The 14499-nt window shown below is 46.8% G+C and overlaps 1 protein-coding gene across 1 annotated transcript; it reads left to right on the top strand.

Moving 5' to 3' along the window:
* Nucleotides 1-13: 13 nt before the first annotated feature.
* Nucleotides 14-14048, top strand: Htra4 (HtrA serine peptidase 4). The gene is made up of 9 exons (NM_001081187.3): nucleotides 14-585; nucleotides 938-1037; nucleotides 1783-1987; nucleotides 5218-5412; nucleotides 5984-6016; nucleotides 8350-8464; nucleotides 8820-8877; nucleotides 9252-9347; nucleotides 13242-14048. Exons 1-9 carry the CDS (start codon nucleotides 102-104, stop codon nucleotides 13405-13407), a joined length of 1452 nt encoding a protein of 483 aa, NP_001074656.1. The 5' UTR covers nucleotides 14-101; the 3' UTR covers nucleotides 13408-14048.
* Nucleotides 14049-14499: the final 451 nt, after the last annotated feature.

The following is a 14499-nucleotide window of genomic DNA, read 5'->3' as shown; positions in this document are numbered from 1 at the left end:
GTAGAAGTGAGCCAGACTCTGACCTTTATAAAGTCCGAAGGCTGGCTGAGGCAGCATCCAGGCCAGGAAAAACAGTCGAATCGACGAGGTCAGGGAGCAAGATGAGCTTCCAGCGGTTGTGGGCTGTGCGAACACAGTTTCTCCTGCTGTGGTTGCTGCTACCAGCCGTGCCTGTTCCGTGGGCCGAGGCCAGGAGGTCCAGAGTCTCGCTGCCCTGTCCCGATGCCTGCGATCCCACGCGCTGCCCGACTCTGCCTACCTGCTCGGCCGGCTTGGCGCCGGTTCCCGATCGCTGCGGCTGCTGCCGAGTGTGCGCCGCGGCCGAGGGCCAGGAGTGTGGCGGGGCGCGGGGCCGGCCGTGCGCCCCAAGGCTGCGCTGCGGCGCCCCGTTCTCCCGGGATCCCTCGGGGGGCGCGTGGCTGGGCACCTGCGGCTGCGCGGAGGGTGCTGAGGATGCGGTAGTGTGCGGCAGCGATGGGCGCACCTACCCCAGCCTATGTGCGCTCCGCAAGGAGAACCGAGCCGCTCGCCAGCGGGGCGCGCTCCCGGCTGTGCCAGTGCAGAAGGGTGCCTGCGAGGAAGCAGGTGAGCGGGGCGCGGGCGAATCTCCTGACACTTCTCTTACTTTTCAGAGGGAGATGAAGTGAGTGCTCTAACTTCGCTCGCTCGCGAATTCAGTGGGCCTTCCTTCGCCATCTCTAGGGATTCAACCTGTTGTGGTTGTTCCTGGTGTTCTTGCCTGGTTAATTTTGGTCTCTTTACTGGCTGCCACTGGGCTTCCCTTTCTCCTTTTCTTCCCTCTGGTAGGACAGGGAGGGTCCTTTCATCTCCTGGTCTGGAGAACCTTCAGAGAAAGAGGGACGGGGAGATGCTGGGGAATTTTGAGATGCGACACCTGCATCCAGGGACGCACTCACCGTGGACCGTTTATTCACAGGGACCACAAGAGCAGGGCGGCTCCGGAGAAAGTACAACTTCATCGCCGCAGTGGTGGAGAAGGTGGCGCCGTCTGTGGTCCACTTGCAGCTGTTCCGCAGGTAAAGGTCCCATCTAGGATCAACTACCTCACCTGCTGGTTGCCAGATTTCTGACCATTAAAACCGCTGTGAGGAAACACAGATTCAAAGAGTTGGCTGGGGTGTAGGTGGGCAGTAGAATTCCGCAAAGCCTGCAGGAGACCTGACTTGCTAAGAGTTATTTCGCTAAAGAGCAAAGAGCCAAGCGCAAGGATTCTGGCTTCTAAATTGAAGCTACAGCAGTGCGTATTGGTGACTGGTGTTTCTTTCTCCCCGGTATCCCACAGCAAAACTAAAGGCTGACTGTAGGAGCTAGTAGTGAGCATTTGGTGGGCTTGTTTAGCCTTAGCACTCGCTTGCATGCAAGGAAACCCAAATGGAGAGCAAACTTAGTTTGTTCTGAGTCACAACGCCAGTTGGTAGTGGGAACTAAGAGCTAGATTCTGAGGCTGTGGCAGTAGTGTGAGCACAGGGTTAGCACCAGGTTTGGCCTGTTCGCTGCAGATGACAGACACACAGGTTCCCACACTGATCTAAAGGAGGAGACACCATCCTGGACCCAGATCTCAGTTGTGTTCAGAAAAGATGGCCAGGACGAGCTTCAGGCAGCTCACAAAGCACATGGAAGTGGGTAAGGCAAGAGTAAATGCATGAGAAAACTGGAAACGTAGCTGATAAACGTGAGGCTTCCTGCGACTCACACACAAAGGCTGGATTCCCTGATTTCCCTCCCTTCTGCTCACGCTACTGACTTGTTCCGGAACAGATCACCTCTCACCAACCAGGAAATCCCTTCCTCCAGCGGCTCTGGGTTCATAGTGTCTGAGGATGGGCTCATTGTCACCAATGCCCACGTCCTCACCAACCAGCAGAAGATCCAGGTAGAGCTCCAGAGCGGGGCCCGGTATGAAGCCACCGTCAAAGACATCGACCATAAACTGGACCTTGCACTGATTAAGATCGAGCCAGATGTGAGTACCTGAGAGAGCTGCTGAGTCAGAGCCTTCACATGTGAGGATTTCACAGTTCATGCTGGAATTCTTTTGTAATTCTCACTGTGCCTTTTCTTTGTATGTAGAGTATATGCCCGCACCCTACCCCCAGTATCCCAGCCAGCAGAGGCTACTGCTGCTGCTCCTCCCCCCTCTTCTTTTTCTCTCCCTCTTCCTCCTCTTCTCCTCCCTCTTCCTCTTCTTCCTCTTCTTCTTCTCCTCCTCCTTCCCCTTCCTCTCTTCTTGTCTTCTTCTTGTTCTTCCTCTGTTCTTCTTTCGCCTCTTTTCTTGTTCTTGTTGTTCTTGTTCTCCTTCTCCCCCTCCTCTCGTTGTTGTTGTTGTTGTTCTTCTTCTTCTCCTCCTCCTCCTCCTTCTCCTCCTCCTCATCCTTCTTCTCCTTCTCCTTCTTTTCCTCCTCCCCTCCTTCTCCTTCTTCTTCGAGACCACAGTGATGAGTGATGTGGAAGTTAAAATCTAGAGTATCACTGACCCTCACACCCCCTCTAACACCTCCCTCCGCACTTCTGCCCCTACCTGTTGTGATTCCAAGCTCCCGTCAGTAAATGAAGAACTTAGTTCCCGAAGCTGCGGTGGTACAGACTCCGGGTTCTCTTCCCATAGCTTCTCCCACTTTCCTCTGGCCCCCATCCCTGGCCATGTATAGGAGAGCCCAGAGTGAGGACAGGGATGGAAGGAAAAGCTTATCCTCATGAAAAGAGGTGGCGTACAGCATTGTAAAGTCAGCTCCTCTAGCTTGGGTTACCAACAGGACTCGGTATACAGCAGTGGTTCTCGAACTGTAGGTCACGACCCCTTTTGGCCAAACAAACAACCCCAAAAGGGTTCCATATCGGATATCCTGCATATCAATCAGATATTTACATTATGATTCATAACTAGCAAAATTACAGCTATGAAGTAGTAATGAAAATAACTTTATGGTTGTGGGTCACCACAACGTGAGGAACTCTATTAAGGGGTTGTTGCAGCATTAGGAGGGTTAAGAACCACTAGTTTAGAGGAGAGGACACAGCTCCTCCTAGTCCCCGAGGAAAGAGACCCTACAGCCTTTGGAAACAATGTTTGATTGTTTGCCCTTCTGGCATGGGTTACAGGGTCCGGCTGGACCACATCCTCCTCTGACCACGGCTGCTCTGCAATGGGGCTGACGTGTTGCAGGGTGGGCTTCTTGAACTGCAGGGACAAACTCCCCAGCCTCCCTCTCACTCCGTTCTTGATATTCATGTACTTTCCCTTGTGGGCCTGTACCAGGACAGTGGGGCCACAGCTCACACAACTCTGAGACTGAGTTGCAGAGCTGCCAAGCGACTGAACACTTTTCCAAAGAGAATGCCCAGGCGCCCCTGCCATCAGCCTGGGCGCACCCCAGCCTTATTCTTGCCTGCTTTAGCAGCTTGGCGGGATGTCCCAGGTCTTTCTGCAGGACTTCTATGTCCTGGAACTCTTGGAGGGCTTGGTTTCTACTTCACTTTCTCAACCTTTGAGGCACCTGGGTGGCAGCTAAAGGCTCAGGGGAGATCCTCTCCAAGTTGCTTTCCACTCTGGTTCCTATCTGGCTTCAAGGTCTTGTGGCTTACTCTGCCCAAAAGGCCTACTCTGAACTGAGGTCTACAGTAGCCACCTTGTCACAGAACTCCTGCCCTGGTAGGGATGGGGAGATCTTGTACACGTTGAGAACTTGTGACCCCTAGCTTGATTCCAGGCTCATCCACAGGGCCCTGTAAGTGTAGTCAGGTCCACCCAGCTCGACTCCAGGCTTTTTGACCCATCACTGCCACCAGGCAGCAGGAATGAGAAATCTAAAGCCAAGGTGTTCAACCATGGTGAACAGGAAACTCAAATGGGAGTCTCATGGGAGGAGGCCTGGCCAAGGGAGTCACTCCCTCTTCACATTTTTGCTGTTTCCGGTCACCCATCAATATATCCTCAACAATCTCCATTAATTGTCTAGCATTGCTGCTCCCCATGTTCCTCGTTTTCCATCCTATGATTTATTCTTCAACAGATGTACCTTTTGGCTAAATCATTTGCAATGTGCTCAACCCCGCTAAGAACATTTTTTTTAAAAGATTTTTTTAAAAAATTTATTTAATGTATATGAGTTCACTGTAGCAGTGTAACCAGAAGAGGGCATCAGATCCCATTACAGAAGGTTGTGAGTCACCATGTGGTTGAGTCACCATGTGGTTGCTGGGTGTTGAACTCAGGACCTCTGGAAGAGCAGTTTTAGCCACCAAGCCATCTCTCCAGCCCCTGCTAAGAACATTTTGAACTCCTTGCTGTAGACACATGGTCTGCACCTAGGGCTCGTTAGAAATCCTGGATCCCGGACCCACCCAGATCTACCAGAGCCTGCATTCTGATAAGCCCCTAGAAGTTTTGTGAACACAGTCTAGCTTGGGAAGTGCTATTCTGGGTGATCTCCATCCTGTTCGTGACTCGGACAAGAAATGTTTGAGCAGAGATAGAGCTAAGTGAATCTCTAGTGCCGGCCATTTCATGATCACTTATAGTAGTTTCCACACCACTTCAGTTTATATTTTATTTTTAATTATGTGTATGTGTTTGTGCAAGTGAGTGTTAAGTGCCCATGGGGGCCCGAAGAGGAAGTTGTATTCCCTGGAGCTGGAGTTAGAGGTGGTTGTGGACTGGCCAATAGAGGTACAGGGAACCAAATGTGGATCCTCTGGAAGAGCAACACCTGCTCTTAACCTGTAAGCCATCGGTTCTCAACCTTCCTAATGCTTCGACCCTTTAATACAGTTCCAAATGTTGTGGTGACCCCCAGCCATAAAATCACTTCATTGTTACTTCAAGACTGTAATTTCACTATGGCGTTATAACTTGTAATGTAAATGTCTGATATGTACGATATCTGATATGTGACTCCTTTGGGGATGTAATGCACAGGTCTTGAGCCACTGTTCTAAGCCATCTCCCTGGAAGCTAGAAGCACAAATTTCAATCTTAGAGATGATTTGATTATCTTAACAAAGGGAGAGTTTGGTGGGACCTGAGTCTGAGGAAGAAGGAAAGCAAGGACCTGTGTGTGTGTGTGTGTGTGTGTGTGTGTGTGTGTGTGTGTGTGTGTGTGCTGGTTCAGGCCAGCATCACTGTCAGTAGATATTGCTTGACTGTATTCTTACATTGCCATCTTTCTCTTCTTTGCTCCTCTCGGGCATGCATAGACTGAGCTTCCAGTACTGCTGCTGGGCCGATCCTCTGACCTCCGGGCTGGAGAGTTTGTGGTAGCTTTGGGCAGCCCATTTTCTCTGCAGAACACCGTGACTGCAGGGATTGTCAGCACCACACAGAGAGGCGGCAGAGAGCTGGGACTGAAGAATTCAGACATAGACTATATCCAGACGGATGCCATCATTAACGTAAGTCACTCTGGGAGTCTGTTCACAGCCTAGAAGATACAGCCAGGATGTAGCAAGAAGAAAGCTTTAGAGTCATCTCTTTTCCTTTGGGATTTTTGAGGACTCTCAGAAGTCAACCCTAAGGCAGGGGTATAGTTGGATGCTCTGTGTTTGATATAACCAGCACCATGCTCAGGGCTTGATGCAGAGGTCACTGCTGCAATACAGTGCGGGGTCCTTTTGCTTTGCCCTGTACCCACCCCAACTTTAGGATTAGGAAGGTAAGGGGAATATTTATTTATTTATTTATTTATTTTGGTTTGGTTTTTTAAGACAGGGTTTCTCTGTATAGCTCTGGCTGTCCTGGAACTCACTTTGTAGACCAGGCTGGCCTCGAACTCAGAAATCCACCTGCCTCTGCCTCCCGAGTGCTGGGATTAAAGGCGTGCGCCACCACGCCGGGCAAGGGGAATATTTTTGCCTGCGTTGGAGAAGCAAGCTGCTCTGGTGAAACTCATTAGGAACTATGTATAAGTGATGTAGAGGAATGTATCGATTTGCTAACTGATGGCTCTTGTCAATTTGCCTTTAGCATGGAAATTCTGGGGGTCCGCTGGTGAACTTGGTAAGTGGCTGTTTTCCTTGCTGCTTCGTATGTCTTCCTAACTTTAAAGTGTTTTAACATCTGCAAATGTAGATTTGTCTGCAAATGTCTCTAGAGAGATTAAGGAATGGTGTCTTTTATTATGGGGTCTCTAGGAAATAGCTAAGGAATATTTTAGAGTCCATGAAGGGTTTGTCCATCTGGTTAGCTGGAGACTGGCAGGCACCCAAGCAAATCCCATCCAGCCAATCACAAGCCATCCCTGCTGTATGCTGTCTGACCACCCCCCCCCCCACCCTGCAACCAAAAGCCCAACTCTGCTATGTTGTGTACGTCCTTGAGAGCCCCTTGCTTTTGCATATGAATACACACTGATTATATAATTCTGGAATTTTAGTCTTCAGCTTGCTCAGAGATGACAATAAAGCCATAACCAGAACCCGTGGTTCTGCTGAGTGCATTAGTGTTCATTTAACCACTCCCTTGACTGGTGATGCTATTCTCTTACATGTAGGATACATGTAGGATACATGTAGGAGCAGGAGCACAGTACTCTCAGGCTTGGGCTTCTGAAAAGCCCTTGAGCCTTTACTTCCTTTTCAAGTATAACCCCAGCTCCCAATATTCCTGGGATGGAACCTAGGGCCCTGTACATGCTGTGGGCAAGCACTCTGGCATTGAACTGCAGCATCGCCAACAGAATGATTCCTGTCTGCACTATATAAATTTGTGTGTGTGTGTGTGTGTGTGTGTCTGTGTGTGTGTGTGTGTGCACGCGTGTGTGCATGCCCATATTCCCAACAAGTCCATAGAGCAGGCCCGGGATATAGAATTTCAGACCACACTCCAGAATTTCTAAGTTACCATCTGTATTTAAATATGACCAGAACTATTTTTTTCTATTGTTCTTGTTGCTTAACAATGTCTAAGGAATGGCGAAGGGCACAAGCAGGAGAGTGTTTTCTGCTTTACAGCACAAGCTTAGCTGACTGTGGTTCATGAAGGTCAACTGGTTTTGATGAACAGTTCTACTCAAGTATGGCGGACTAGCAACGATCTAACAGCTTCTATCTTTTCCATGTTCATTTTTAGCTTCTTTTAAGTAATAAAGAGGCAAATGCTTCTTGTGGGGGTTTTTAATTAATTAATTATTGTTTTTTGAGACAGAGCCCTATTTGATTGGAAGTCAATATGTAGTTGAGGATGACCTTCAACTCCTAATCTTCTTGCCTCTACCTATCAAGTGCTAGGATTTTAGGGTGTGTGTGTGCCACTTTGGTATTCTGTGTTTGTTTGTTTCTTTCTTTCTTTTTATTACATATTTTCCTCAATTACATTTCCAATGCTATCCCAAAAGTCCCCCATACCCTCCCCCCCACTTCCCTAGCCACCCATTCCCATTTTTTTGGCCCTGGCATTCCCCTGTACTGGGGCATATACAATTTGTGTGTCCAATGGGCCTCTCTTTCCAGTGATGGCTGACTAGGCCATCTTTTGGGTATCCTGTGTTTCTTATTTGTATCAAAATGTAAACTATAATTAATGTATATTAATTATATTATATTAATTATTAATTATAATATATTAACTATATATGTAATTTACCATAATAAAATGAGCTAGAGATTAAAACTGTCATGGGATCCACTTAAATCCAACATAAATCTGTAAAAATAACTCAAACACCAGGTCAATGCGGAGGACAAAAGTGTATCGTAATTAAGCTGCCTTCCGATCGACCAGGGCTGCAGAACAGACTCGGGAGCTGAACTATGACCCTGAAGAGACATTGTAGAGCACGTTTAAAGGATGAACCATAAAGAGAGGGGGAGCTGGGTGGGCTGTAGCATTGTCCAACTATATCTGGACAAGGGGTCGAGCAAGGGAGTTTCCATCCATGAGGATAGGAGATGATGGTTCCTGGGCCTGGGAACATGAACTTAGTTTGACCCTGCTAAGCAAGATGGAGTAGTTGTCCCTGAGATGATGTCTGGACTCAGCTAAGGGTTTCCTTACAACAGAAACAGTTCAGCTATTGGGAAGTCTCCAGCGCCCCTAGGGCCTGGGACCATGCAGTCTGAAAAGGAAATGGTGTTACTTAGAATACTTTTCTTTTGCTGGTTCCCATTTGACTTTTTGAGCATGAAGAAAGTGTAACTTGTGTCTCTATAAAGCACCACTCCCTTCCCTGGCCACTCTAACTGCCCTGGAAGAGGACATGTGCTTCTCCCTAATGAAGAAGTGGGTCTCCTTTTGCCCCTCCTGTTTTGACCCTATTCTCCTCTGCTTGTCCCCATGTTGCGTGGTTCAGTTTGTAGGGCACCATGATGTAACACCAAGTTTCTTCTTCCTAGGATGGCGACGTGATTGGTATAAACACTCTGAAGGTGACTGCAGGGATCTCTTTTGCGATCCCCTCTGATCGGATCAGACAGTTCCTGGAAGACTATCATGAGCGCCAGTTGAAAGGTGAAGGGGTTGGGAGGATTCAGCCCTTTTCGTGGACGTTCTCACTGTTTAGAGCATGGCTTTTTTACTGTGTCGAGTAACTGGCTCTCAGATCTGTAACAGGGGTGATATGGGTGGCCATATCGGGGCACGTATCACAAAACTCAATCTGAGAGATACGCAGAAATGCTTGTGTTGTACAGCTTAGAATGAACCCATTGGCTGGTGATGTGTCTGTGTGGACCACATCATGTACTCTAAAGCAGATGGCATACAAGATCGGATGTACTAACGAGAGATCCTAGGTGGTCTCTCAAGCTGTGCCAAATGGACAAGAGCTCTGCTGTGAGTTATACATCATGCTTTCCATTTACAGGCAAGGCCCCTTTGCAGAAGAAATACCTGGGTCTTCGAATGCTGCCTCTCACTCTGAAGTAAGCCTTGGGTCTCAGAGGTGCAAGCCATCACTTGACAGTCTTTGGGGACCCTTGTGACCACTGATTCTGTTTGTTGCAGGGCTGTGCCTCTCTCTGCCTGTACCAGAGTCTTTCATTCTGGTTGTACAGAGATGCAAAGCCTTGGCCTACGGTTGGGGCGGGGGGGGGGGGGCAGGGGGGGAGTAGGGCGGGGTGGGGGCAGACAGCATACAACAAGGGTGGCTTGTGATTGGCTGGATGGGACTTGCTTGGGTGCCTGCCAGTCTCCAGCTAACCAGATGGGGAAGAGATAGGCTCTGTGCCTCCTAGGGGAAATCTTTTTCCAGGCCTCAGGGGAACACTATGTTTGCTAACCTTCAAACTGTTCCCAGCCTCCTTCAGGAAATGAAGAGGCAAGATCCAGAGTTCCCTGATGTGAGTTCTGGAGTTTTTGTATATGAAGTGATTCAGGGATCGGCTGCTGCAAGGTAAGTGAAGACCTGGCCAGCCCTCCTTTGTTGTGTCTAGGCATACACCCATGCTAAGCTCTGAGCAGTTAGATGTGAGTACCAGTGTCTTGCTCGGGATCTATCCGCACTGTACACAGAGCTCCTGAAAGCTGGCCAGTATGACTCAGTAACTCATCTTAAAATTTTATGTGATTTAAATGGAGAAAAATGAAAACACTGTGGAAACCATTTCCCTTTTTGTTTTCAGAAGGATTACATGTTATGTTAATTACTGCATTGGATAAGATATCAGATCATAGTGACGGATTGGGCTTGTGCTCTGTGGATTTTATAGGAAAGTGCAAAAATATTTTTCAACATTTCCAAGTATTTATTCTGTGTTAAAACTGACAGAGTTTTAGTTGTATTGCATTAAATCAGATGCACAATTAAAGATAATTTTAGCTTGATTTTTTTTAAAAAAGGTGACTACTCTAAATTTAAAGCTACCCATGCAGCTTGTATTGCATCTGCATCTGTAGTGAACAGTTGTGTTGCATTTGCATATGTACTGGACAGTGCTGATGGGGCCTCAAGGTCATAGCCTAAGTTAAAGTTAATTTGCTAGGAATTAACAAATTAAACCCCTCTCCTCTTTTCCAAGCGAGCTAAGCTGTACACTAGCCCCTGAACACACTCCTTCAATATTAGTATTTATTACTTAATAACTAACTTTTATGTTATTATTAATGACATTATTAATTATATATTTAACATATGTTTTCATGTATATGCATATGCATGTGTGTATATGCATGTATGTGCATGTGCATGCGTGTGTGATGTGACAGAGGTAGATACAGAATGCCTTCTTTACTCACTCCCCTCCTTATGTTTGAAGCAGGGTTTCTCACTGAATCTCAAGCTTGTCAGTTAGGCAATACTGGCTTTCTCCAGAGTGCCGGGGATCAGCCTGTCTTTGCCTCTCCAGGGCTGGGACACCGGCATATGCCTTACATCCAGCTTTTTAAAAAATGTGTGCTGGGGACCCAAACTGACCTCGAGCTTGTATGACAAGAATTTTTCCCTTTGAATTTACTTTGAATTTTTGAGGCAAGGCCTCACTGTGTAGCCCAAGCTAGCCTGAAACTAGCAATCCTCTTACTTCTGTCTCATGAGTGCTAAGGGATTATAGTCATGGGCCACAATGCCCCCATTATTCAGTTATTGATAACTATTAACTAATGACATATACTTAAATGATTTGAACAGTTCAGTCATTTTCAGTCAATAAGGATGGGAAGGGTTCTGCGTGTCAGAAGTCTTAGTGCACAGTAGGTCTGAGGTGTGAATGGCGTTGTGAACCGTGGCTCACACCTGTGTCACTAGATCAAGGGCTGGCACAGCTCTGTGGAAGGTGTAGCCGCTGATCTCAGCTTTGCTTCAGAATGTTTGCTATCAGGGAGAGGCAGCTAGTTCCGCAAACGCTATTCTCCTGGGCTCTGCCCTTTCTTCATTACTGTGTTTTTTTTTTCAAGAGCTCAGCGATCTGTTTAGCAGTTGGCAACTCTTGTAGACTTGGAAGAAATCCCAGGTGCCGGTGAGTTAGCATTAGCTAAGTGTCAGGCCTCCTGCTCCTGAAAAAAGACATGCCATACGGTTTTCTAGACTCTCCGGATCCCTACCCTGCCCTGCGCCTCCCTTAACTCTTTATTTTAACTTTTGATCCAAAGCCAAAGAGCTCAGCTCCATGAGTTGTTCTCGAAGTGTGGCATGCTGTAGCAGTAGCCAATCAGAAAGCCAGGCTGGAGCCCCACCCCTGAATTGGTCTCCTCCCGGCTGACTCCGGTCTCTGTCTCTCTGTCTCAGTGCTGGTCTTGAACTCTACAGTCTTCTGCTTCCACTTCCCAAGCGCTGGGGTTAGGTGTGCGCTATGGCAGATAAATCTTCCTTCCCCCATCTCCTGCTTTTCTTCCTCCGCTCTTTCTTCCCTCCTTCTCTCTCCACCTTCCCTTAACTCTATTTCTTGCTTTCTGGGGTTCAGACCCAGGGCCTTGTGTGTGCTAAACACCTATCCTAGAACTAGGCTACATCTCTAGGAGTCTTCGTTTTTTAGCAGGATTCCCAGGTAGGTTACACGCACGCGGAAGCGAGATTTACTGCTGTAAGCCTCCAAGAGCCCAACATCCACCCTTGCTGGCTTTCACCCATTTGATTTAATAACCACCAATAATTACAGTAACAGCAGCTGACACTTAGGGAACATTTATTATATCCCGGGCACCAAAGTGTTTTTACAGAGTCGTTTGAGGAGTATTATGTCACAGTCCTTGCTTTTCCGGGGAAGCAGCTGTGCTGAGCTCCACTGAGGTCAGAGAGATGCACCCTGGCCAGAAGAGGGATTCTCAGCATCGAATCCTGCTTTACTTGAAAGATGTGAGATACGGGCAAAGACCACTTATTCTGTGTGAGCCTGCTTCCTCATATTTGGTGCACAGTAGGCCCCAGGCTCCAGTACAGCTTCTTTCTTGTTCTGTTTCCCTGGTCTTGACTGCTGAGTTATCGTCTTTCTCCACACAGAGTCCACTGAGTCACCACTTACTACTGTCATTGTTCCTAAGGCTTTCTCATATTCAGCTTTATCCTTCCTTCTTTCCATGCATTTCCCCCACTGCAATACCTTTCCATCTGGCCCCACCTTTGGTGCTGGCCACTGAACTAGAGACCAGGTATATGCTAAACATACCCTGTACCACTTAGCTCTATCCCTGGCCCTTCACATTCTTCAAACTCCACATATCTTGGGAATCCACTCTCACTGTCATTTTTTTTTCTTCTTGAGCTCCCCATTTTCCTTAAATAGCATCTCCTGGATTATTTAATTTGACAGCCCTCTTTTAGCCAATTCTTCCCTTTATACAATCACCCAGCCTGTCTGTGTTTATTGCTCTTTGCTTTTGGAACTGGATCTAGAACAGCAGTTCCCAACCTGTGAGTTGCAAACCCCTTGTGTGTGTGTGTGTGTGTGTGTGTGTGTGTGCAAATGACCTTTCACAGGGTCTCCTAAGACCATTGGAAAACACAGATATTTACATTATGACTCATAACTAGCAAGATTGCAGTTATGAAGTAGCAACAAAAATAATTTTATGGTTGGTGTCACCACACCATGAGGAACTGTATGAAAGGGACGCAGCATTAGAACGGTTTGAGAACCACTGATCTAGAATATATATTCTATGCGAGGACAATGTGTTGAAGACTGACTAGAACTATAGTCACAGCTGTAAACATCTGGACTTGGAAGCTTGAGCGGCTTTTGCTTTACTGGGACTGTAACATCTGGGACACACAGCAGTTCCAGGAACTATGGGATGGGCTGTCCAGTCAGACTCATCTGAGCACAGCTTCCTGGGGAAAACATTGGGCTTGGCAGTATTGCTGGTGAGTCTAGTCATGTTGGAGGCTAACCCCAGCCAGAATTGAAGAGAAATTAAATGTTAAAGTGTCCATTCCAAATAAAACCCAATGCCTGAGAGTACTCGGCTTCCTTTGGACAGGAATATTATTGCAAACACAGGATCACTGTCCTCCAGCTGGCTTCACAGTATATCCTCCAACAGTCCTTGCAGCTAGAAGGGTCAAGGCAGGTGCTTCCTTCTCAGTTTATATGTCCAATGGTCAGCAAAATAGTAGGGCAGTGTGGGTATGGGAAGGAATCAGACAGACAGACAGACAGACAGATACCAAATGGGGATGACTAGAACTCTTCTTGTTTTTTTGTAGTGTAGCCCTGGCTGTCCTGGAGCTCACTCTGTAGACCAGGCTGCCCTAGAACTCAAAGAGACTCACCTGCCTCTTCCTCCCGAGTGCTGGGATTAAAGGCGTGCATCACCATTCCTCGCGTCATCATCTTTTCTTTCTCTTTCTCAGCTCGGGGTTGAGAGACCATGATGTAATTGTCAGCATAAACGGGCAACCTGTCACCACCACAACTGATGTCATTGAAGCTGTTAAGGACAATGACTTTCTCTCCATCATTGTGCTTCGAGGAAGTCAAACCTTGTTTCTGACAGTCACACCTGAAATAATCAATTAAGTATCTTACTTTGAGAAACTGCCTAGCAAAACCAGTTATATTACCTGGTTTTGTATCGAAGAGGTGCCAGAGATGGCAGGGTCTTCTGGAGATCAAGAAAAATGGATGCTTTAAATGCAGAAGTTCATGTTTGTGTGCATACATCAACACACACACACACACACACACACACACTCATGGATCCTGAGGTTGAGAGTGCTCTTCTGCCGCAAAAACCTTCCTAACTCAAATGGAAACAGCTATGGTGATCTGATAAAACTTGATGACAGTAAGAACTGGAAAGCAGGCAATTCCTAACTAAATCTTGATAGGAAACTTTAGTTACCTCCTATACAGCCACAAACTGGTATGTCACGCACATGTACACATAATTACCTACCAAATATTAAGAACCTGAATCTGGAGTAAAGAGGTAATCACATTTTAAATAATACCCCTTTGTATACTGAATTTCCCAGGTTATATCCACTCTGGGCCAGGGTTTGTGGATAGAAAGGTCATCACCTATAAGACATCTTGGAGCTGATGACATCATACTACCACACAGGAGTGTGATCATTTTGGAGGTAGAAACAATTTCGGACCTTTAGAGTTTCTGAGAATGTCTTCTATTTCTATTAAAATAATTTTTCGAACCGTTTACAGACTTTTTACTCAGGTTCTTTCTTTTAATGAAGCTTATAAACACTTGGAGAGTTTACATAGTAAGCAGTGGTAGGGCTTGCTAATGGCGTAAGTAGTTTATTTTGGGTAAGATTTTAATTGTAGTATACTGTCTTCCAGACTTGAGAGGGTGCTGGGGATCAAACTAGGGACCAGTGCACATTAGGCAAGGCTCACCATTGAGTCTTCCAGATTTTCTTTTTTTTTTTAATATGGTGTCACTGGGTCTCCTTAAAGCCTACATGAAGCATAAGGTGTGTATTTTCAAGGAGGTGTAGTTTCTTCACGATTAATCTAAAAAGATTGCCTAAGTGTATAGAAATTATGAATTGAGACTCCCAATTGTTGTTGTAAGCAGAGTTGATGTTATTATGGCTTTTAGAAGTGTTTACAGTTGTCATCTCTAGTAACGTGAGAACAGTGCTAACC

The sequence above is a fragment of the Mus musculus genome, chromosome 8, assembly GCF_000001635.26.
Source record: "Mus musculus strain C57BL/6J chromosome 8, GRCm38.p6 C57BL/6J".
Classification (NCBI taxonomy): domain Eukaryota; kingdom Metazoa; phylum Chordata; class Mammalia; order Rodentia; family Muridae; genus Mus; species Mus musculus.
Note: the sequence above shows the minus strand (reverse complement) of the source record. Positions and strands in the feature narration are given on the sequence as shown.

Bases quoted from the DNA above. Each gene is read 5' to 3' on its own strand.
- Htra4 (NM_001081187.3), top strand. From the start codon at position 102: ATGAGCTTCCAGCGGTTGTGGGCTGTGCGAACACAGTTTCTCCTGCTG. The intron at 1,038-1,782 runs GTAAAGGTCCCA...GTTCCGGAACAG, and splicing joins CACTTGCAGCTGTTCCGCAG to ATCACCTCTCACCAACCAGG. The intron at 8,878-9,251 runs GTAAGCCTTGGG...AACTGTTCCCAG, and splicing joins ATGCTGCCTCTCACTCTGAA to CCTCCTTCAGGAAATGAAGA.